Here is a 24,630-nt window from a genome sequence, read left to right on the forward strand (position 1 = left end):
CCTCTGAAACACACACACACGCACATGCACGCACACTCACACACTCACACACTTCACGGCTCAATGTGCTTACATGGATGACTACATGCATAAACCAGAATTACCGCCTCCTGGTTGGTTGCCTCCACCAACCAGTCAGGTTGCATTTACGTCCACGTCCGTCCAGACTGACAGAAAATCTGCAGTGACGACTCAGAAGGAGTTTGATTAAAGGTGTTCAGTGTGTTAGTGAGTGAAACGAAGCTCTCTCTGTATTGACATGTCTGATTCCAGTGAATAACGTCCAGGTAGGGACATGCTGTCTTCACTTAGAGACTATTTGTCCAGAGGAGTTCACATCACATGGAGCGACGACGATCACCTGAAGATCAATACCAGCTCAACCAATCAGCTTCTGCTGGACTACAATGCTTCAAATATGGATGCTGCTGCAAAGAGGCTACACGCTGCAAAACGTCGACACTTCACACACACGTTCAACCCGACAGAAGATCTGAACAATCAGACAGTTTGAAGATTAGAGTCACTGATTCAGGGTCTGAGTAAATGTGAAACAATCCGCCCAGTTATGCTGCTGAAAAATGGCCAGAGAAGTGTTTCTGCAGAAAATTATGATGTCACAGTGGAGCTGACCTTTGACCCGATGGATATAAAATGTCATCGCTTCACTATTTTATCCTATTAAGACAACTGTGTGAAATTTTGATAATGCATACTGCCTCCAGCCATGGCTGTCAGAGGCGGGGAGGCATTAAACCAAAAGCACGCTGTCTGCCTCTCCTTCATGCAAACACACACCAACACACATTCTTCTTCACGCGAACACATGTAAGACACACACGCGCGCACACACACTCAGCCTCCAGTGACGTGCTGCAGTGTAGCACGCTCTGCCAGCCCAGCAAAGCCGACCGAACACAGGCTGCAATCACGCTGCCTATGAATCAATAATACTGCCTCACAAACAAGCAACACACATGCGCGCGCACACACACACGCTCTGTCTGTCTCTCTGTCACGAATATAGACCATGAGCACCGCAGTCTCATCAATGCTGCCGCTTCCTTTCACAGCTCCAACAACAAGCCAGATTAGAGAATGTGGCTAACGCTAGCACGAGGCTAATGCCCCTTTCGCCGCTGTCTGTCGTCCGTGTGAAAGGGTCAACGTGTGCGCAACCCCGCCGCACGACCCTGCTCCCGCCCAGGTGCTTCACGCAGGTCTAACAATGTTCGACTTCAACACAGGACACACACACGCGGGGGCATCTATACACCAACACTCTTTCAGGCGTGGAGGCAAATTGTACTTTGGTTCAAGACAGTTTGGTTAATGTTGGAAAACAGCGTCGACTAAGACGAATACAATAACGTGGATCAGTCACATCTATCCAATAACATGTCTGCTTAATATGCTTACTGGCTCTGGTAATGATTCAGCGTATCAGATGGGTGCATCAGTAATTGTGACAATCCTGTTTAGCAGAGATAAGCACAGAATACAAATGGAGACGGTGTGAATATTGCAGTAACTTGTGCGAGATACGGAGAATAAGGGCAGAATCCTAACATACCCCACATATGAGCCAATTACACTTTTCGTGCTGCACAGCCACAAACTGAGCCTGTTAATTATTTTCCAGATGAATTAATTAAGCCGTCTATGAAAGCTCCAAAAGAAAAATCGTTCAAGGTGACGTTTTAGAATTGTTTGTTTTGTCCACCAAAAAAAACAAAAGCCAAAGATATTCAATGTCTAACTATAAAAGCGAATAAAAGAGGCAAATTCACAGATGTGAGAAGCTGGAAGCAGTAACAGCTCAACCTCATAAAGGCATGAAAAATACCCTTAACTGGACTAATCTATTAATCTTCTCACCTTATCATGATAAATATTTCAAACTATTTCACTATTTTTAGCAACCTTTTTTTAGTTTATGTTGCCTGAAGTTCTACAAATCCCTTCATCCCGACCTTTTACTCTTTTACCGTCTCATAAAACAATGTGTATCCCTGTTTTGGAGAGCTGCTCCATAAAAGCTCCATTAAAAAATCTCATCCTAAACGAAGGAGGATGTGAGGCGGATGCAAACAGGTTCTGAAGAGTTAATCTTTCGGATTTTCCAATGCAGCAATCTGCTTTTACCTGCAGCCTTTTACGTTTCCACCTACGTACACATGCATCAATTCTGAGAAACCAAAAACAAGTGCTGTATGGAAAGACTCCACCTAAGAGAAAAGGCATTCCAGCTCAGAGGAGAGCCGCATTCTTGTTGTTCCCAGTGAGAAAAAAAGCTGTAAGTAGAAGAGGAAGTGGATGAGGAGGAGGAAAATAAGAGCGCTGCAGACGGACGCTTCAGCTGTTTGGGTTCGTACAGAAAGATGATCAAAGTGACTGAATCTAGGCCTCAGACGGAGAAGAATTCAGTCTTTTCTCTGCTTTACCTTGAAGTGCAGACAACCCAGTTTCACAGTGCACTTGCTGATTCATGAATTGTGGTGGGAAAATAATACTGGAGGAAAAAAAAAAAACCCTCATGTTTCAGTGTACAGTTGCTTTTATATGCATTCATCACGCAGCGCTTCGGTGCGGATGCTACCGCTGCAGACGAGAGATCATTAGAGCTTTTATGTTTACTAAGCGCTCATTAGGTGGATTAATGAATTAGTCAGTCAACATAAAATAAATTGGGAATATTTCTGAAAATAAATGAAGGTGTTTATTATGAAAATGACAATTTCCAGCTCTTAAAATGTGAGCGTGTGCTGCTTTTTACATCACAGTAAACTGAATATCTTTGGGTTTTGGACTGTTGGACACGAGACGTGGAAAAAGTCCCTCTCTGAGACGTGCTTCACTATCATCTGATATTTTATGGACTAAACGATTCATTGATTAACTGTTGACATGTTACACAGAGGCCCTGCAATCGGCTGGCGACCGGTTCAGGGTGTACCCCGCCTCTCGCCCATTGTAGCTGGGATAGGCTCCAGCCCCCCGCAACCCCAAAAGGGATAGGCGGTATAGATAATGGATGGATGGATGTTACACAGACTGATCAATAATAAGGTGGCCCTACATTTAACTGACAAAAAGCCCAAAAACTGCACAGACAAAACTCAGCATTGAAGTATTTCCACAGCACAGCTCACACAATATACTTTAAACTTCTGTCAGCCAGGTTAATAACAGCCCACAAACAGTCACAACACTAACACAATCAAGCAAACTTATCAACTGGCCATTCAGGCTTTAAACGGGAGAGACAAAGAAGATGCCGACAGAGGGCTTTTATTCGGTTACCAAAGGTAGTGCTAAACACCATGATGTCGGATCATCAAGTCTGTTTAACAAGGCCGCCAACCGCCACAGTGTTTTGTTTACGACTATGCGAACAACATCACCATCCCTCCTTTGTTGTCTTCAACGGCCGTCTCTAAACATTTCCAGACAGACATCACTTCCTGTGCACATCCCTCTGTCCTGACGACATTATCGCTGCGCTGTTTCAAGATGTGGCGGCGGATAACCAGATAACGTGACGGCCACTTGAAATGCAGATGAGATACCAGACGCGCTCCGTCGCTGCATCAGTGGAAATCTCATCAGCTCCTCTTCTTCGCGAGCTGATGCAAACTGCAGCGTGCTCCCGCTGACAGGCTTTGCTATAACTTCATCTTAAACTTCACGTTTGGATGTAACACTGCAGGTGTGCGAGTGCTTAAACTGTGCTGGGATAATACAGCTCATGTGATTGAGGAAATGATCGATACGACCCGTACGACAGAGCAGGACATGCTCATAAAAGCTCACTTCACCTGATATATTATTGATTTAGCTGCTCATCATTTCAAGCCTCTATCAATTATTCTACGCCAGTCAAATACACATACAAGCCAGCAACAACGCAACACCTACAACAGGGGTCAAATGAGAAACCTGCGTCGACATTGCGACGATCAGCTGACCTTCAAGCACTTTTAGCAATCAGGATTTGATTTGATTTAACGTGCCAGCAGCTCTGAAGGGCTGCACTGAACATGAAAATGATAACCATGTTCAACATCTTAGCTTAGCATGTTAGCATAACAATGTGCTAATGACAGCTGAGCTTGACAGGAACACCATTAGAAACCAAAGGACTGGTTTCTGGTGTCAAGACATTTCATTGAAACATGTCAGCTTACATGAAGCAATAGAAGAAAAGTCTTGAATGTACATAATTTCACACCAATCCCTCCAAAACATGCTGAGATAACTCAGTCTGGACCGAAGTGGACAACAAACCGACAGACCGACTCTGCCCTCCATAAAGCTTTGCCGCTCTGAACGTTAACCAACAGCGACGGATCCAATTTGTTTGCCGTCTCTGAGAAAAACATCACATTTAACATTAAAAGCTTTCTCCAGTCATCCCCCATGCATCCAAACCTCAGCAGATGGGATCTTAAAGCAGGATGAACTCTTTTTCAGGCTCAAAGGGTGTTTATAGTCTGCAAAATCACAACCATGAAAAGAGTCTGAAAACCATGAGCTGCCAGAGTGTTTCATTTGTTTGTCTTCAAGTTTTAGGTTGTCAAAAGCTGCTCGGGTGGCTTTCCTTTGGTATATTTTCCCCATACAAATCATTATGGTTATCATTCTGCGTGCACATTTAAAGCGCAGTGACTATAAATAAATTCATATGGAGGAAAGGTTCAAAATCAAATCATGAATGCGGTGCTTTCCGGCAGGTGTGACAGAATCAGACAGCCGCAGATGGCACCGCTGCTGTTTGCATGACGCTTCACGATGGCTGCAGTTTGAGATTTAAGGTGGTTTCTTTCCGCTCTGCAACCTTAGGGGTGCACCAGCTGTCAGACAACCAGTCGGAGTTTGGAGGCTTATCAGGTGACCCATCTCACCACAAAACACACTAAATTCCTGTAAAATCTCACCAACTGTCCCAAACGCAAAGTCAGACGAGTCATGCACCAGATCAGCCAGTAAAAAATCAGCTGCAGTTGTACAAATGTGCCGTTTGCTCAGAGAGATGCTGCATTAGGAAAACATGTCCTCTGGGAGGTTCTTTGAGGTTTTTACCCTCGTCTGCTGAAGAAATGCAGGTGAACTGCTGCAGAATTTAAAGTCTTTGCAAAACCTTCCTCGTGTTCTTCCTGGTTTTTGTTAAATTTCATACATTGTTTTACTCTTTATGCCTGAAAACTGCGAACACTCGTGTTGATGGGAAATCAGTGTCCAAGATTATTTCTGAGTCATTCACAAATACTACATGCCAATGCTAAATCATGTTGAGAGACTTCATAAAAAAAACTAACAATCAAGTGTTCACAAGCACCGAATGATAAGGGGTGAATGTTTTCCTGTTTTGACAGCGCTAGCCCCTCCGTCACTGCATTATGGAGGCCTCGTGCTCAGCTGAGAGACTGCTGTGTCACCTCGCACTTACAAAAACTCTGACTCATCACTCTGCTCAGCCTGACTCATAAATATTACAAACAGCAAGACATCAACCAACTGCAACAAGGAATACGAAAACACCCCGAACAGAAAAAAACTACAAAACCACGAGCGAGACGGCTCGAGGACACCTGGAACGTCACGGAGGCTTTTCAGGTGAATTCATGTCAGGGATGGGAGCTGATAACGTTTTACTGATGCTAGAGCCAACTCCATCATTTATTCCTGATCAATTTTGAGCCGGCGTCTGTCTTGGATGGATGAAGTGAGCGAATATTTGCAGAGCATTCTTTTCATTTAGCTTTTCTTAGTCAAAGAGGAAATGTGCTGCGCCTGCCTGCATGCCGCTAATGTTATCATAACAGGATATTTACCCTCAGCAATGCATGTGCTGCTCAGGTGGAGAGCAGCGTGTCAAATAAACGCCATTCCTGGAATTTAAGCCTGCGTTGCAAAGACACGCATCAGCATATTGCTCACTAGAACTTTTAGACATTACAACTAGCACGCCGTCGCCCCTCTGCGTGAAATGAAGCCACGCTGTGACCGTTTCTTCCTCTCTGCCGCCACTCCTTGTTGCAAACACGGCAGCATCAGTGAAAGGAATTGATAAGCTTGGCGGGATACGATTCCCAGGAATTGAACCAGTTCTTAACATTTCCGCCTTTCGATTCCCATCCCTACTTAATGCACCCTCTGTTGGCTGTAAGCTCCGAGGCAAAAAAAATGACTAACTTCAGAGGTTAGGGCTTTCTATCACAAGACCTTCTGTACTGTTCAGGACTCGGAGGTACAGACACATACACACTCATACTCATAAACATACGATAACATTTACTCTGCAGTCAAATAGGAAGCTAAGATTTCGAACAGATGGATTTACAGGCGAATCAAAGATGAAGATTGTAATATGGGGAAAAACTGTAGTGTGGACATTGTTGTTCTATTATGCAAATTTTAAAGTGTAATCAAATAAAAAAACTCAAATGAAAGGGTGAGATGTAAACAGTGCACTTGGTAGCGAACAGGGATCCAGGTTCCTGTGCTGCAGGAAGCTACATTATGCAGTTTAACTTTAGCATTAGCATTGCTGTATGGATCTTAAACTGCACCATCTTCTGTTTTCCTAATGCGGGTTAGTCATAGACTATGCAGCACTTCAGTACTATAGAGTACCACAATTTAAGGTGGACTTATGGTGATGAGAGGGCGGCTGTGGCGCAGGAGGTAGAGCGGTCGTCCACCAATCAGGAGGTCGGTGGTTCGATCCCTAGCCTCGGTAGTCCACATGCCGAAGCATCCTTGGGCATGCCGATGCTGCACCATTGGTGTGTGAGTTCATTATATAGCGTATAACGCTTTGGATAAAAGCGTCTGCCAAATGACTAATTGTAATTGGTGGTTTTAGACCAAACGCGCAGGAGCAAATAGTTTGTGCGAGGTGGTGCTCAGAAGGAAGAGCAGCGCATAATCCAACACAGAGACAGACTACATCAGGATGTAAACAATGACAATATATGTTGTTTAGTTGTAGAGTCCGCATCCTCGCTGATGTTTTCTGACCCGTTAGGATAAATTACAGAGCTTTGTGACTCCAGCTGCCAAAACTGCGGCCTCCTGTCGATGCTCAGGAGAGTGCCGCCGTTCACTCCGCTGAAAACGCCGGCTTGATAGCATCTGTGTTGTACCACAGGAGCCTCCATTCGTGCATGTGGACAGTAACAGAGGACACACTTACCCCAGGATCTGGGGTTAAGCTGTCTTATAATATTTAAGGGCTCGTGAATACGTCCAAAAAGATAAACACACTCGAGGCTGAAGCTGACAAATGTCTTATATCAACATCAAAATGCTGCGTGTGTGAAGGGTTTTTTTACTGTTATAATGTAAGCATGTGTGTGCGTGTGTGGGTACAATACAAACCTGCTGCTTGTCCTTCTTGTGTATTTTCATCTTCTATCCCTTCACTGCATCTGTTCACACAAAAGGAAATAATTCGTATTACTTGAAGAAATGCACACCAAACAAACACCACCAAAATCTTATTAAGCCATCGAAAAATGCAAAATTTTTAAAGCTGGAGGCCAAAAAGAAGGTGTTCAGACACTCTGGACCTACTTCACGCTGCACAAAGCTGAGAAATCTCTAAGAAAACTGGGCTTGCATTTTCCTGAAAGTCATAAGCAGCATAAAACTCGAGCATCTATTCAAGGAGCTAATCTTTGTAGCCCACATTTGAAGACAGTTTGCTCAAATGCTTTCATCAATAACCTTTTTCACATTCAAGAGACATTCACTCCAAGAACAACTGCAGCCTGCTGGTTACTGAGAGGCTTCTCGCTAAAAGGACACTTGAACAACAGTAAGGCAGAAAACAGGTAAGAAAAAGGTAAAGATGTTCAAGTCTGCCGACTGAAAGAAGAGCCAAATTAAAAGGATTCCACTTTTTTTGTATTGTTTCAGTGTTGACGGAGAACTTTTACAGTGTGTTCAGACGAACAGCGAGTTCAGACTTTTTCAATTTAAGCAAAAAAATCTGCGTTTATCCCAGAGCTGTGTGGCTCCACTTCAAGGACGCACAGAGACAAGAGGAAAAACAAGAAGATCTGAAGGGAAACGGCAGATGTAGGAGGTTAAAACTCCAGCAGCACCTGTACTATTGAGCACAACTTTATTATTGCGTTCAGCACAAGTTGTAACACGCCGCTCTGACAATAAAGTTGTTTTGTATGCTACAAGTGCTGAACCCCTGCAGACTTTTTCCTTTGTCAGTGCACCTTGGAAGTGAAGTTGGGCCAGAAATTCCTACTCTGCTTCTACAGAAAACAGCAGATATACAGACTGAGCTCTATGTTCTGAAAGCAGAAACACACACACATGCACACACACACATGCACGCACACATGCTTTGTTTTCAATTAGAGTGCTTTTGAGGAAAATGATAAGAAAGCATTAGCGTGGACGGAAACCCATCTGACACAGAAAGCTTATTTTCAGGTGTTGTTTTACTAACACCCACCAATGAGAAGCTGTGTTTACACATCAGCATTGAGATTACTCTTGTTTTGCAGCTAATTCTGCACTAATTTGTATTTAGAGGGTCTAACAGACAGAAAAGCACCTGCTCAAAGACACTGCCAGTTTTTTATGCTCAACAAAGAAGTCAACAAAAGCAAGAATACGCAGTACGCGTCACCAGTACAGATCCCAGCGTACTGGAAATTCAATCTATGGTGATTAACTGGCAACAGAGCACAAGTTCAGCTCATGATTCAAAGCTGAATTTGGACTGAACACACTCCCAAAATCTCAAACAGCTGTGATGATTAATCACTGGACATCCATGAGACCCACAGTGCAGAAATCGCATTGTTTCAGAATAGTGGTATCATTGCCACTATTATTATTACCACTACTCTGGGAACTACTACAGAGCATCATTTTTAGACTGTGATAATCAGAAAGGACCATCTTTGTTTCTCATGGGTTTCCCTCAGGACAGATCAAGAACCGTCATTAACACTAATGCAGCACAGACGTGGGATAAATGTGTGAGGGAGGGATTCAACGGTGGCTACCACCTTAGCTTTCACTCAGGCTTCAGTGGAAACGCTGCTGCTGCTGCTGCTGCTGCTGCTGCTGCTGCTGCTGCTGCTGCTGCTGCTGGGGTTGTTTGGGGCTGCGATGACACAGCGCAGACATGTTGAAAGAGAATAATTTCAGAATAACCCGAACAGATCATTCTTGCACAGCTGCACGCTGCATCTGAAGCGCTTTTTGAAACTCGCAAGTACAGTAGCAGGACTGCCAGCGGGGCTGGTTTCACGCAGGGGTACTGAGGTGGACGGGACCAAAGCCAATAGGATTCATTCAACTTCACGCCTCTTTGAAACAGTCGTGACACATTCAACACAACCACATGAGTAGAGCAAGTAAAACCTCAACACGTTTTATCTGCACTGTCAAAATATATGCAAGATATCTTTCACGGTTCTCTGTCTTTACGCAGGTTAATGACTTCCCATCACTTGAAATGCAAAGAAGATGTTGTGATTTGCCCTGAGGATATGAGTCAACCGGCAGCCTCTGCCCACTTCAGTGGTTATTTTCACTTCTGAGGAAACACTGTTCTCAGTTCAGCTTTTTTATAGTTTGGAACAAATCATTTAACTGATGTTTTGGAAGGGATTTGTAACTGTGCCTTCTGAAGGACACGAGAAAAAGGTGCATATTTGCATTCAAAGCAGGACACTTGTGCACATTAGGATATGCATGTTCGCCCACAATGATCTGCACTGCAGACTTCAGGCTGTCCCTTGAGCACAACGGGGTGCTGACGTGAGACGCACACAAGCTACCAGACAGCGTTCAAGTCCAGTCTTTCCTGAATAGCATGAACGTAAATTAAGTTGCAGCTCACTGTCAGTTTAAGCACTTTATCTGAGAAGTGACTGAGCATCTATCCGCCTGCATGTTTGTGCATTTACGCATACCAACATCCATTTTCCTCACTGTACAAGTTTCCCCACACCAGAAAATATCCTGAGTGAGCCACTCTTTAGTCCGTGTCAATCGCTTTGATCTGCCCATCTCACTGGCATGAAGAGAGACGAAGACATCCCAAATCACCACCAAGCATTCTGCAGAAAACATATGTAGAAAATGGCATCATGCAACATAAATAAAACTGTCTGTAAAGCTGTTCTCATCTTTGAAGCTCATGTTGCATTAAACAAGTGCGATTTCTGCCGCTAACTGCTTTCTGAGAATTATGTGTAAATGTTTTAGATCACTTATGAAACACTCAGGTTTCTTAGCAGCTCCTGTGGCTAAGCTAGGACACATTAACTGCAGTGAGCATTACCATGAAGAAATCAGCCATGTGCAACAGAGGAGCAGGACGCTGCAAACATTCGAGTTACATGTGTCAGACCTCTCGGGTCTGGCAGATTGCCGTTTGTAGAGCGGTAATTTTTGCTTAATTCCCTGTTTATGATTTAAGCACATTTTCTCATCAGAAAAGGGGTCTAATCATGTGATGGATGAGTAAAATTGCAACAATCCAATAAGAAAAAAAATCCAAATTTAACAAAAATCAGCTAATTTGATGCAACACAACACGGCACTATTTCATATTCATCTCCTGCAGCACAGCCTCCACATGCAGCGCCAACACACCGGTGAATGGGTCTGCGCTCACGTTCAATTTACATCGTCTGACCAGAAACAGACGGAGCTTCTTCATTTTTGTCCAGCAGAACATCTGACTCCACGCATGCAGCCATGAAGTCTTCAACAAAGGCGTCTTGAGTCTTGCCGATGTGGCTGCCCTTTCTGAGAGTTTGTTGAAGTCATGAGCTCTTGTTGCCTCTCGCCATTGTTTTTTCTGCCTGGCGGAAATCACACACCTTAACAGCTATAGTCACACACCTGCCTCCACCCGCCTGCACCACCTGCTCACCTCAGAGCCAGAGGCGGGTCGCAGTGGCTGAATGCTCACGATCAGGTGAGGCTTCAAGTCACACACATTGATTCACAGATTGGAAATGAGCCAATATACAATTGAGTTTGGTTAAAATGAACTAAAACCAACATTTACACTGAGCAAATACAAAAGGCCTTCATGTAAAGACAACAAAAGGCACCAAGCAACCGCAAAACACCTGAAAATAAAGAGTAAATGTTCCTCGGGGGGAAATCAGATCTGATCTCGACTCTTCTTCCAGCACAAAACTAAAAAGAAACAAGCTCTCAAACAAGCGATTCTGACAGGACAGAGACTCGTTAGGGAGTCGAGTGTCTCTGAATATACGCCGGGGCTCTCAGAAACAGGTCAGACAGTGGGACAGCATCTGGTTCCACAAGGCTACCCAACCAGTGAAACTTCATATGAGCACTCACCTCTCTGCCTCAGAGGCGAATAACACGAGCGTCACATTAGTACAAAACACACTGAAAGTTTTCCACCGCACGCTAAACGCTTCACTGCAGGCCGAACATCAGCTGATGAGCCGGACCGTCAGTCAGAGCTGCAACTAGATATTGTTTTCCATAATCGATGACTCTGCTGCTCATTGTTTGGTCTGTAACATGTCTTTAAACGTATCCACATGATCACAAACACGCTTCACCTCTGAGAAGCTGAACGAAGGAATCAACTACTTTAATAACCGACTACTTCTTCCCTTCTTCAGCTTTTCATATCTGAATATTAAAAAAATCCCAACATCAGCCTCAATAATCAGCATGCTGAGTAATTAATACCTGCCTGACAGCATCAAAACTTAACATTATTATACTTAAAGGCTGACTTGCCTTACATTCTACAAGTGCACCTAATGAAGTGAATATCTATATTTTTTTTTCCAAACCACATTTCATAAAAATCAATGCAAACAGCCAATTTACATTTTAAAGTTGCTGCTAGATAATTTTCGTCATTTCTCCACCCTAACCAGCACATTAGCTCTGAGTCAAAGTGTGCAGCGGTATAAACAAGATTTTATTTGCACAGAATTTTGTTCGAAGAGGTTGAAAATTCACAACAGATCTGGTGATTTCTAATCAGCAAGCAGCAAAAATCGGACGTCCAGTCACACCTTTTCCCAGAAGTACAAAATCAGATCCAGAGGAACATGACTAGCGTTCAGCCAACGTTTGGACAGCGACGCCTGGAATTTACCTGCATTGATTTGCAGGACGCAAACATATCTGGTAAAGCCTGGCATCACTGGGTGCTGCCAAAGTTGCCTCCAACAAGTTCCAGCACAGCATACTTTCAGGTGTTCCACTGGAAACGCTCACGGTGCTGACGCTGTAGTCTAACCGTGCAGGCACAGAACAGGTGCAGCGCAGCACCAGCATGATGGAGACGACTGATGTTACAGGCTGTGCTGTCTCAGACTCGGAGTGGAACAAATCCTTTCCACACGTTTGCCTACAACTTCATAACGGCGTCCAGATATCTCGAGACATAACGCAGCCCTTCTTGGTTGAATCTCTAGTTGATTATCACAAAGTCAAATCTCATGGCTTCAGTGAAGACCATCCATTCAACACATCCTGGAGCACGAAGTCCTCCAGGGAGGACAAGAAGAGCAACAGAAGCAATGTCGTATTTTGAGATGTCATTTTGAGAAGTCAGACAGATGTTCATTTCCCAGCTGTTTCAACTAGCTCTGCAGCAGACACTGGCAGGGCTTTCCCATAAATAATTTTTCCTCCAGTCAGTCTGAAGTCAGGTCTGAAGAGGGAAAGCTTCTCATGCGCTCAAAGTGCTGCTCAAGTCGGTTTAATCTCAATAGCACAGAAGCGTAAATCATAATTTGCCTTATGGTTCTTTAACAAGAAGCAGACAACAGTTGTCAGAAAGCAGCTGCTTATGCTAATAAGAATAATAATAATAAACTGTATTTTCAGAGCGCCTTTCATACAGGAATTGAAGCTTAAAGTGCTTTAAAAGAAAGGAATCACACGCACCAAGTGGGCGCTTTACATAAAAAAAACTTAACTCAGTAAACTAGTCAGCCGAAAAGCTGCAGGTATCTTTACACACAATCAATGCCAGCCACGTATTTTCCTGTTCCAGCGCTCCCCACTCGCTCCACCATCCATTCATTCTCTGAACTTCCTGCCTGTCAAACTCTCCACCAGAAAGCTGGAGCAGATTTAGAAGAGGTGGTGTCAATAGCAGGTCACTACCTTCGCTTTGCTTCAAAGAAAGAGCAGGTGCTCTTCATATTTCGTACTCTCTGTTCATGACATTCAGCAGAATCGCCCTTTCACTGCTTAACACATGGATGATAAAATGGCATCTGTGGCGCGCTACTCTGCAGCAGCGCACGCATTCAGGCACTCCCACCACCTGTCTCACTGTACCATTAAGGGGGGGCTGCAGCATCTGCACACAAGTTTAGACCAGACTCATAACTGCCATCTTTAACAGCGTGACACTTAATCCTTAAAGCAGACACTGTACATTCTGTCAATAAAGCCTTTTAACTGCAATTCATTTCCTCGTGCGCACCTGTCCGACAGACCAGTGCCACCAAGACACAAACACCTGACAATGCTCGAGCTGTTACTGAAACACACACAAACACAACCCCCATCTACAAAGAAGCCGTCAGGTAGCACGCACGCCTCCAGGCTGCCAGGTGATCTCTCGGAAACGCAGTGCAGAAATACCACAGCAATAAAAGGCACTTATGGTGGCTAAAACAAGCTCGTAAGCCTGATTGGCTAAAGCTTCGGGGTATGTGGGACGCTCCACGCCCCGAGGCCCGCCGACACCATCGCTCTGAGAGGCGGGGCCCGTGTGATGCGTTATGCCTGTCACGTGGGAGGATGCGTCAGGGCATGGAGTGAAAATAAACACAGGGAGAGTGAACCTGCGTTACCACAGGACGGAACGGCATCATAGCCTCATCTCCTCATCCTCTGTTTCCATAGAGACACTAAATGACAATCAAGCAATCTGTTTGTGTACATGAACAGTATTTTAAAAACCACAAATCCATCTTAACAAGCATTATTTTTATTATTATTGAATCAGTTTTTTCTTCCACCGCCGGTCCATTTCTATCTTAATGCTCGGTTACCTTGTTGGCATTTTATCCCTCCTCATGTCCTCCTGACGAGCTACAGGCCGGCCTTTGTTTGCGTCGCTGTTCATTGGATAAACTCACGTCCACATCTTTTGTTTGACTTCACTGTCAAGCTTTTTATTTAAGGAAAGCTAATGAAGTTATGCTCCCATTATGATAACATCAAGTAAGTAGCATTTTGCAAATAAGCTGCCTCAGTCAGTACAGACAGGGTATCTGTGTTTGATTAAGTCTCCTGCACACATGGCTGCATTCAGTGTCTGTAGATGGTCAGGATGTGTGATGGGTTAAGATGGAGCACGCAAAATAATCTACATTATATGACAGTGTTTGAGCCAGAAATGGGGTTAAATAGGGCCGTTAGTGCTTGTCGATGGGGTCACCGCTCCATCCAAAGGGGATAACAAACAACAACGTGAAGCTACATGCTAATATTAAAATGATATGAGGTTTGAAACTGGACTTAGCGTAGCAGACTTAACACATTTCCTTTCAATCACACTTAACCAACGAGAAATCTAAGGAAATATTGAAATCACATGGGTGGAAAATAGGGCGATGGAGAAAGCATGGGGTGCCGCTGACAAATGACTTTAAACACCGTACATCATGCCCCGTTCAATAAAGTTTGGAAAAAAGAAAGAAATGAGATCTGCGAATAATTCAATATGAGGATTCTGTCACAGCGCGTTTATCTGCGGAGACAATAAACACAGATACTGAACCGCTGCTCAGCTCTGCTGGAATCTCAAGCACTTCCAGTGACTGCAGAGGGCCGAAATAAAACGCTTCTATCTTCAACTGGGATCAGTTTCCATCGCAGAAAATAAAATTTGTGTTCAGGATTCGACTGTGTGGCCTTACTGCATGTCACCACCTCTCGCCCTCATCTTCACTGTCACTCCACGGTTAAGGCCAGCAATCTAGTGGAGATTAAATGCCGTAAAAATGACCTTTAAGAATGACAAAGAGATGGCCTCACGGTAGATTCAAACCCCACCCATCGCACCCCACCATACAGACCGACCCTCCTCCTCCTCCTCCTCCTCCTCCTCCTCCTCCTCCTCCTCCTCCTCCTCTGGCATCTGGAAACACATCAGCTTTCTGTTTTCTGCAGGATGAAATGCAGAACACTTGAACTGAAGCCATTCAGTCAGCTTTACCACAGATGATACGGCAGAACAAAGTTCCTCATCGGCATCAGAGTGCCCTCAGCGCCCTGATGGTTAACATTCTGAACACCCCTGCAGCTCTAAAGTGATTCTGTGTGACGGAGAAGTGTAAGAAAGAGGAAACAGCGATGTAAAGAAGATGTTGACTTCCTGTTCTTACTAAACCCCCTCCCCCAGAAAAATGACAGCAGTCAAATGTAAGTGAGAAAGACAGCATGGAGGCTTTTCTCAAGATTTGTGCCAAGTTGTTTTATCCCGACACACCTGTCACCCATGAATATTGATGCGAGAGCAGGCCGTTTTCAGAGACAAAACAACAGTCTGCCGCTCGCTCGTTTTGCAGCCTTATGTGGCAGAACCCGCACACGCAAACACACAAACAAACACGCAAACACACCCGTGCTTTGGTACGAAGGAGGCCACATCTGAAAGCCAAACCTGCAAAAATGTCAACTTTTTCACAGAACTGCACTGTTATGATCTTGTGATATCATTCAATTGCAAACTTGAAAACTGATTAGAAGCCACTGAACAGCTCTTCGTGACACACATAATGAAAAGTTTTTCACGTAACGTGTAAAAGAGCAGCGTCGCTAACATCACTGACGGTTACACGAGTGATTTTTCATACATCTGATGATTATTAAGAAGAGGCTCACAGCTATGTAACCCAGCCTTAAAGATCAGAGCTGGAATAATGAGTCAATTACTCAATTCTCTGCTAAACCTTAAATTAAGAAAATAATCTGATTAATAAGTAATGAAAACGTCATCGGGGAGCAGATTAATTTTAAATAAAATGCATTTGTATTTCTTTCTTTACACAGTAAAAATCCTATTTGCACTTTCATTCCTGCCAGTGAAATCTTCCAGAATAAATAGCCTCCAGGATTTATTTTTATCGCCTGGAAAAGCGGGTGCTACAGCAGACTTCAAGCAAACAGCCACTGACAGACATCCTCCTCGCCGTCTCGGCGGACAAACCCGTTCCCTTTTCAACGACCTTGTTCCCTTCGCTCGACCACTTGCCCTTGCGCGAGAGGTTGCCGTGTCTGAGGATCACCAGGAGGCGACTCACTTGAGGGACGAGGAGGAGCAGCCGGCTGTGCAAAACCAAAGCCAAATCCGGCCCCATCCTCTCCAAACATGCGCGTGTTTGCATGCACAAAGTGGGGAGTGTGCCTTTAAAATGGAACACAGCTCCTCCTCGCTCCGTCCCCGCTCCGGCTGTACGACGCTCCCACGAGGGAGCAAACAAAGGAGCGGACAGTGTTGTCAGTGGCAGCCTGGGTTACAACACAGCCAGACTCAGCTTTCTCATATTAATTAGATAAATCACTGATCACCTCCAAATATCAACCTCTGTCGCATCTCCTGCTGGCACATTTTCACTTCTTTCCTCGGGCCGAGCATCCAGCTGACCTAGTCCGCCGCTTCTGTGACATTGACATATTTAGACTATTGTGTGCTATATTTAAAGGTCACAACTGAATCCTCCAGCTTTTTCCACTCGTTGGACCAAAGCACCACACTGAAACCACAGTTACTGCATTTTTGGAGAAAGACACTTAGGTACAGGTGATTTAAAATGAACACAGCATCACAGAGTTAAACAGCCCTTTGCACAAAACCGGCCGTGGTCTTTAGTTCACACCACAGCATGACTTCTAACCTCCCTCCCACTTAGCGCTCCCTTTAAAGGTCCAGTGTGTAGGATTTAGGCAGATCAAATGGCAGATATTCAAAATAATATTCATAAATATGTTTTCATTAGTGTACAACCAGTTGAAAATAAAAATCTTTGTGTTTTCCTTTCCATGTGTCTACAGTAGCCCTGAACGGACAAACCACAGAAGCCTTTCTGCGTTTTGACCAAACATCAATCACAAGGTGAGGTCTTCAGATTGATTTCTTTTGTCTGACCAACAGGCCAAAACACAAAGATAACGCAGTGATATAAAACGGAGACACGCACCGATGAAGGGGGCCTTAATGAAAGATTATCAAAATATTCATTCTCAGTCAATCGCCCTATCAATTATTCAACTCATCATTTCAGCTCCACCTCCCTTTATGGATTTTTGGGTTCGAGTGGTTGACAATAAAATGAAGGGTAACAGGATGAAACTGGTGTCGTCAGACGGCAAAAAGCATCTTTCATCTGCCACATTTGTCTCCTGTACGTTTGTATTATAGTATGTATAACGCACCGGATGATTTAACTGATTCCTATTGGTTAGTTCAGTCATCGTGGGGAAGCTCGACCAAAGAGGAGACTCAGATTAGGCGAGATCAACCTCCAGCGGTATTCAAAAGCTTTTACAACAGGACAGTTTCTGGACGATCACTGTGATGTCACCTGCTGTTTCTGTGCCACATTTATCCTTTAATGTAAACGTGCGGCTGCCTTCTGCAGGGAGAAAAGACGAGCGCCTTCCATTCCAGCTAAACGAGATGCTGATTGACGCTAAATGAGACTCTAAACTGAGATTCACCCTCTCTGCTCAGAACAAATCCCGTCTGTCTCCACCCACAGAAGTGACAAAGACAAAAAAAAAACACACACAGACCATCTTCTTAACAGCAGCGAGTGCGAACGCCAAAAAAAACTTTTCTCTCTTTTGGTGTCTTTCGCTAAAAAAAACAACAGAACTTGTTTGAACACTGTTTGAACTCAGTGGGATTTTAGAGCATTTCTGGGTTTCAACGTTCAATTTTCACACAGCCGCTGCCGACACCTGCATCCGAACACCCAACCTGCGACCCTGCAATCAAAGGACGGAGTCTGCAAGGGAACGCACGGCGCTCGAAGTTTTCCATCACCAGGAGCCTGAAAAGTCTGCACAACCCACTGCTTACATGCGCCTGCTTTTATGTCTGTACAGCACCATATAAATAAAGGTTATTATCTTTATTATCCTATCTTTTGTAGCTTTGTTTGGAAAGACTGCATCACTCAAAGGACGATTACAGTGATTTTAGACAAACTACAGCAGTTGTTCAATTTTCTGGATGACTTAACATAACACCTTGATTCAACACTAAACCATCAACACAGGCTCGCCTTATAATTTGATCTGAGATGGCAAGCTGAGGAACAAAAGCAGTCTGACAGGATCATATGCCTCTGGTTACTCTGTGTACTGCAAGGTGGAAAGTTAGAATAGAAAGTTCTGAGTAAATTCGTCATCGTGTTGCCATGTGATGTACTAACAAAGCGCCAGAATTTGTTTCAAATTCACAGTAAAAGTTCATTAAAACAGAAGCTGTGGCATCATCACCACCAACAACAAATCTTTCTGACGGTCTCTTTTTGGCTTATTCACAGATTCTCGTGTTAAATTTGATGTGTGAGTGTTAAGAGGTGTCCCAAATCCATACTACACACTTATTCAAAGCAGGCTTTGAGTATGTGACGCATTCGCACTGGAAAAAGGACAAAATTAAGTGTATTTAAAGCATTTAATATGCATGCAAAAAAAAAAAACAACTTGATTTTTGAGTGCGCTGTGATGTACATCATTCTCCCACAGTGCAATCCACGAAGGAGCTTAATCACAGCTGCAACAGAATAAGACTACCTGTGGATGGAGAGAGCTCTAGGAACACCTCAGGAAACAAAAAAATATTCTTTTTTAGAAAAACGCTCTGCTGTCTCTGTGAGATGTCTCGCTGTCAGCGGTTTTCTTCAATTGCAGTTTGATTAACAGTCGTTTGACGTCAGTTCGTACGTAGCTTTTTTTCTTACATACCAAGAAACTGATCAGTCATTTACTGATCAGGCACTATTGAGCTCAGATTAGTCACGAAAGCACTAACTTTGCTTGTTATTCTTTGCTATAAAGGCAGTGAAAAGGTCCACATAGTGAACCCCGATACGGCGGATGTGCTTTATGCTCAATGCCATCGATATCCCATAACGTCTGTCGTCACTTTGATACTGAAACAGGTAGTTTTCATTTCGCTGCAGAATTATCACATGTACAGTTTCAACCAGTGATTTATCAACTGGAACGTAGCTGTAACGATGCAGCTACGCACTCAGCGGCCACTTTATCAGGTACACCTGCAAAAATCGAATGCAATCCAACACAACACCTGAGCCAGAAACTCAATCTCTGCAAAGATAATAACGTTCAGTTTTAATCGATGCTGTAAGAGAGGCATACATGTACTGTATGTCTATTATTGAGGCTGTAGTTTGCAGTGGACTGCATTACACTGGGAGGGCAAGAACATTAGAAACATGCTGATATAGGAAAGTTACAACTGTACCACTAACTATGACCCCAATAATAAACATATACTTGAATGAAAACATCTCTGACAGTGTCTACCAAATAAAAAAATGAAAATCAGAATCTTCCTAATCGTAGAATTTGTGACAGATCTGCTGTAAATGCACTGAACTGCAGAGGTGTACCTAATAAAGTGGCCAGGTAGCGCAGATGTCACTGGCTGCGAGTATCTGTCCTGATTTATGATTAAACACTACAGCGATATGGAATCGCTGAGGGAGAAGATCACACATTAATTCAATTCAAATGTAGAAAACGTAATATTTCTTTTGTCAGAATGTGATCAAACATCTCTGCAGCTTGTACAACAGGTGGGATGTGCCGCACCGCCGTCACCTGCAGAAAAGGGTCACCTGCGCTCTATAATTATCACAAGAGATTTGTAGAAACACACAGAAAGTTAGCTCTGAACTCTATCTGCGAAAAACCAGGTATTAATTGTCAAATGTAAAATAACCAAGACACTTATTTTCACCAAATAAATTACCAGCAGAGTAAAGATGTGCTGTAACACAAAGGTCACGCATTTAATGCCAAGACCTGCTGGTTCTGTGATCCCACTGTTTTGCCTACAAACAGCAGCTGAAAACATCGTGCATCAGTATGAGCATAACACTGCAAAGGATTCCTCCGATTATTTTTTGAATGAATGTGTGAATAAACTACCTTAAGTGTGCTGTGAGGTATGGAAATGTGCACTGCTGGATCTACTCCTGCTTTAACTGTTTCACTGAGAAGAAGGCGGCAAACGTTTCCTTTCCTCTCCCAAGAAACGCCTGACGATGGAGGCAAAGTGCAGCAGCAGTTCTGCAAGGCCAGGAAAAAGTATAACGGCGGCGAAGACAGACACATTCATGAGAGTCTTCAAACAGCCAAGGCTGCATGTCTTCTGTGGGAGGACGACACAGGACGAGCATCACAAGAGCAACACAAAGCCGGCCGGTTCATCCCATGAGGTGTTCAACCGCCGCCGCCAGGTGAGGACACACTGCAACAGTGTCACCCTGGAATGACCCCAGAAGTCCAACCTTTCAGCTCATCGCAAAGCAAAAGCAAGACATCCATCCAGGTCAGATAGATGAGAGGACATTAAATACATTCCCATCTACAATGAATAGGTTTTAGATTGTGCCAAACACAGAGGATTTGGGGAATAACCGGTGTTCAGACCCCCATCATCCTGATCGGTGTGGACAAAACCTCCTGGAGCCATGCTGGCAGTAAAGCCTGGAGCCTAAAGTCTGAATATAACGGGGACAACTTCTCAGTCTTAAGGGCTTTAATGTAACTCATTCATCATATTAACAAATCATGCAGTTATTCATTGAGTCAGACCACAGTGATTGGGATAAAGTTAGCTCTCTGCACACCCTTTGTCTGTAGCCCCGGGCTGCTACACCTGGCCAGGTGAAAGTGTGTGTGTATAGACAGACACACCGCCGCTCCATGACTGAATGTACTTGAATGACTCACTACGTGCACGCGCACATACCTGACTGCTACAGCTACAAATGTTTCCAGGGGCTAACAGGCTAACAACCTAGCTTACACCTCTTTGAGGTTTATGGCTGTAACGAACGCTAGCAGACGCAGGGGCTAACGCACTGCTAGCTTGAACGTTACCGGATTGCCACAAGTTGGGAGAGCTAGCTAGGAGGGAGGGGGGGATAAAAGAAGTTCCCGGCGAGCAAAACGGCGACTTGAGATGAAAAACACGAAACACACACAACACACACCTACACAGACAAGGAGACAGTGTGTCCTACTTAATGTTAGCACCCGCTGCTACCGAGCTAGCTTTCCCCGCTAGCTCTGTAATGTCACTGCATCGCTGTTGTAAATACATTATAACAGCCCTCTCCTTACACGTGTGGACAGCCTCTAAAACTCCTTCTCGGGGACATCTCTCCACAGAAAAACCCTCCCCGGCGGACAGCTCACCTGCTCCGGACACCGGACACACGCTCTCACCGGCGAGACATCCTCCCGGTTAGCCCGAAAAACACTGGCGCTTTTTATTTCCAAGGACACAAAATCGCCATGACAGTTTAGAAAAATGCATAAAAAATTAGCAGGCAGGGGAGGGAGGGGAGAGAGGAGCGAGCGAGAGAGAGAGATGGGGAGGTGAGGAGAGGAGGGAGGGGTGAGGGAAGAGGAGGGCGAAGGATGAAAAGAGGAGGAGGAGGAGGAGTGGAACTCCGTGCAATATCTATTTAATCCACATAAAGCTAGCAGCTCCGCGGAGTTTATTCAGTCTGGATGCCGGAGTCCTGCACTGTTTGGCCACCACAGTCCGGTCCAGACAGCACGCGCACGCGCACACACATACACACACCTTCTCCCTATCCACAAAGACAAGCCGCATCCAAAAGTTAGAGGGTGCTTCTTACCTAAAATGGCCACTGCAGCAGCCAAAACACACACAGCTTTTTATTTGGTGGAAGTTTAACAGCGGCGGCGGCGGCGGTGTGGCCGCTGCAGCCAGCCTAACCTTACCATTTGGATCCAGTGGCAGCTCAGCATTTCAGATTTTTCCATTGGCTGCAGCCTAGCGCAGCTGGCCCCGTGCATATTTCCATTGGCCCTGCAGCTGTCAAGCAAGCGAAGCGAGCGAGTCTCTCCCGGGTTTGTCTGAGAGCTATCGCGGCAGCCCCAGGCAACACCATTGTGTATTGTGTGCGTTTTTCTGCCCTCCTCACGCACACTGCCTGCTGTTTATTCTAGGTGCTGGTGTCGTTCTGCTGTTGTCCTTACCGCAGACTTGCAGGGAGATCCTTCTCGTACCGGGGGGGAAGCTTCCCACCGCACCGCCCGCCCGGCTGGCTCCTGCTGTCATTGAAGGAAGGAAAAAAACAAGAGGGGAGCGTTCAGTTTTCAGCCCCCCCGATGCAACAAAACGAAGGGGTTTACATTTCTCCTCTACTGCCTGCGTCCACCAATCATGTCGCTTTTTACTCCTCCATCATTACCGGGTTTGAAGGGCGGAAGAAAACATTCCACGTCTTTTGCAGATCAGGTTGCGTTTCCCGGATGTTCGGCTTGTTTCTGGACTCGAAGTGTGCGAGCTGCAGTGTTTACCTGCTGTGGATGCGTTATGCGTTTGTTTTTTGGGGCGTTTAAGGCTGATGGGGAGTTCTGGTTGCTTCATTCAACTCGCCTGCTTTTCAGACTTCACCTGAAGTCTCTTCTTGACCCGCCGGTCTCTGTGTCCTGTTGTGTGCAAGAGCTAAACCTGTTAATGGCACATTTTTACGGTAGAAAATACACAGAATAAATACTACACGTGTACTACACATACATAAATACAAATTATAACCTCTGATCACACTTTTTTCTAATGTATGCTCAAAAATACACAGGATTATTTCAGATGAATACCGACAAATGTGTAAAAATTGAGCTTAAAAATCAGGAAATAGTTTGATCCCAACTCAAGATTCATTTCTAGATTTTTCTGGAGCTCTCGACCACATCACATGGTCTTAATCAGTATTAACATGCCAGCTGTTGTTTCTGACTCCAGTGGTTAAACCTCTCACCTGGCTGCAGCGATGTCCAGGTGTGCTCCAAGGTGAGTCAGTACACTGTGACATCATCAGAGGGTGTGGACAGGTACAACGCAGCACGCCAAAACACAGTTGAAACTGCCAAGAGAGAGCAATGAAACGCTGCTTTGTGTGTTTTTTTTTTAAGAGATCCTCTCCAGAAATGTTTTAAGACACAAACAAATGCTCTTTAAATAATAATTCGCCTCATGCTCGGACACGTGTTAAACTCGTGAGCTCAGAGAGACTTTCCGCCCCTCGGCAGACGGATGTGAAAACATCCCTCCAGTGTCAACCTCTGCGTGTACATGTATCGCTGCACACGCTTAAGTGAACATGAACGCACGTTTGACTTAAAATGACTTTAAACAAAGATCAGAACTGCAGTTTTCAGAAACCCTGAAAGTGATATGAATAATGTCATAACAGCTGCAGAGCTCCCATGGGACTCCATCCACAGAGGAAGACCATGTGATGTGGTTGAAAGCCTGGAAAAAAGCTGGAAAAGTGGACTTGAGTCAGGATTGTTTTGTCAAAAACAAATGCATTATCTGAATCCACCTCCAGGCGTATTATCACCCTGTGAAGCTGTACAAAGACACACTTAAATGTGTTTTAATCCCAAAAGCAGCCTCATTCTCCATATTTTCACCGATGTTGCATCACTTTATCCTCGGGTCAGATAAACCAGCCCTCTGGCCTGTTATTCTGAAAGCGCATGACCAATCAATTGCTTTTTTTTGCAAGTTGAAACTCATCATTAACAAGTCCTGAGCTGCCTTGAGCCCAGTATTCAGAGTGAAATCCCACCGTTTGAAACATCTGGACAAACCAGTCTCATCTGCCTGGTTTCCTCTGGTTAAAGCGTGACAGACAGGCTGAGATGTTAATCCTGAGCATGCTGCGTGCGGTTCACTTCACAGCGTCTCTGAGTGCTGAGATTTGAATTTTTCAAGCGGTTATCTCCTCCTGCAACTTCACTCACTGAGACGCAAAGCACAGAAAGCTGTCCTGTCCTGCGAAGTTAGAATTAAAGTCGTTTTTGGTGCGATGACTGGGAGGGTGGGCCGTATGATGCAGACTGTTGCAGAGTGAATTGTGACCCCCGCGACGTCCACGCGCCACGGTGAGGTCAACGCTGTTGCAGGTCACTCACTCCTTTTATGGAAGAAAAATTTCACAGTGGTGAACGAGCTCCGTCTGCAACAACACAAACTGAAACCCTCTCTGCATCTTTAATGTCTGCTTAATTAGACACACACATCATCCAGCAGGCAGTGCTTATTAACAAACACTCACATTGTCTATTGTGGTGAGATGAATACTGGGAGAACCAGTCGGTAAAGTAAAAAATGTTACTGAAATAAGCGACAGAACAGCACAACAACAGTCTGGCTTGCAAATAATCATCTTCTTCTGTTGTTTCTTTTCCTTCTCCTGCACATTTAACCTTTATTTTTAACACTTCTTTATTTTTGTCTGTTGCTGTGTGTTGCGTTCTATTTACTCTCAGGCTGAAATCCAAATTAAACTAAACGGATTAACTAAA

At 44.5% G+C, this 24,630-nt stretch overlaps 1 protein-coding gene across 7 annotated transcripts in view; it reads right to left on the minus strand.

Moving 5' to 3' along the window:
• Positions 1 to 22,429, minus strand: part of chd6 (chromodomain helicase DNA binding protein 6) — an 80,486-nt gene extending 58,057 nt beyond the window's left edge. For 4 of the 7 annotated variants that reach the window (XM_070958491.1, XM_070958492.1, XM_070958490.1 and 1 more), the window contains exons 1-2: positions 21,478 to 21,606; positions 7,384 to 7,433 (exon numbers count right to left, since the gene is read on the minus strand). In XM_070958491.1, coding sequence (XP_070814592.1) covers positions 7,384 to 7,413 — 30 coding nt within the window. In that variant the 5' untranslated portion in view covers positions 7,414 to 7,433; positions 21,478 to 21,606. The other 3 variants (XM_070958487.1, XM_070958489.1, XM_070958488.1) reach the window with 3 other exon arrangements.
• Between the last annotated feature and the right edge of the window lie 2,201 nt (positions 22,430 to 24,630).

This window comes from Chaetodon trifascialis, chromosome 3, assembly GCF_039877785.1.
Source record: "Chaetodon trifascialis isolate fChaTrf1 chromosome 3, fChaTrf1.hap1, whole genome shotgun sequence".
Classification (NCBI taxonomy): domain Eukaryota; kingdom Metazoa; phylum Chordata; class Actinopteri; order Chaetodontiformes; family Chaetodontidae; genus Chaetodon; species Chaetodon trifascialis.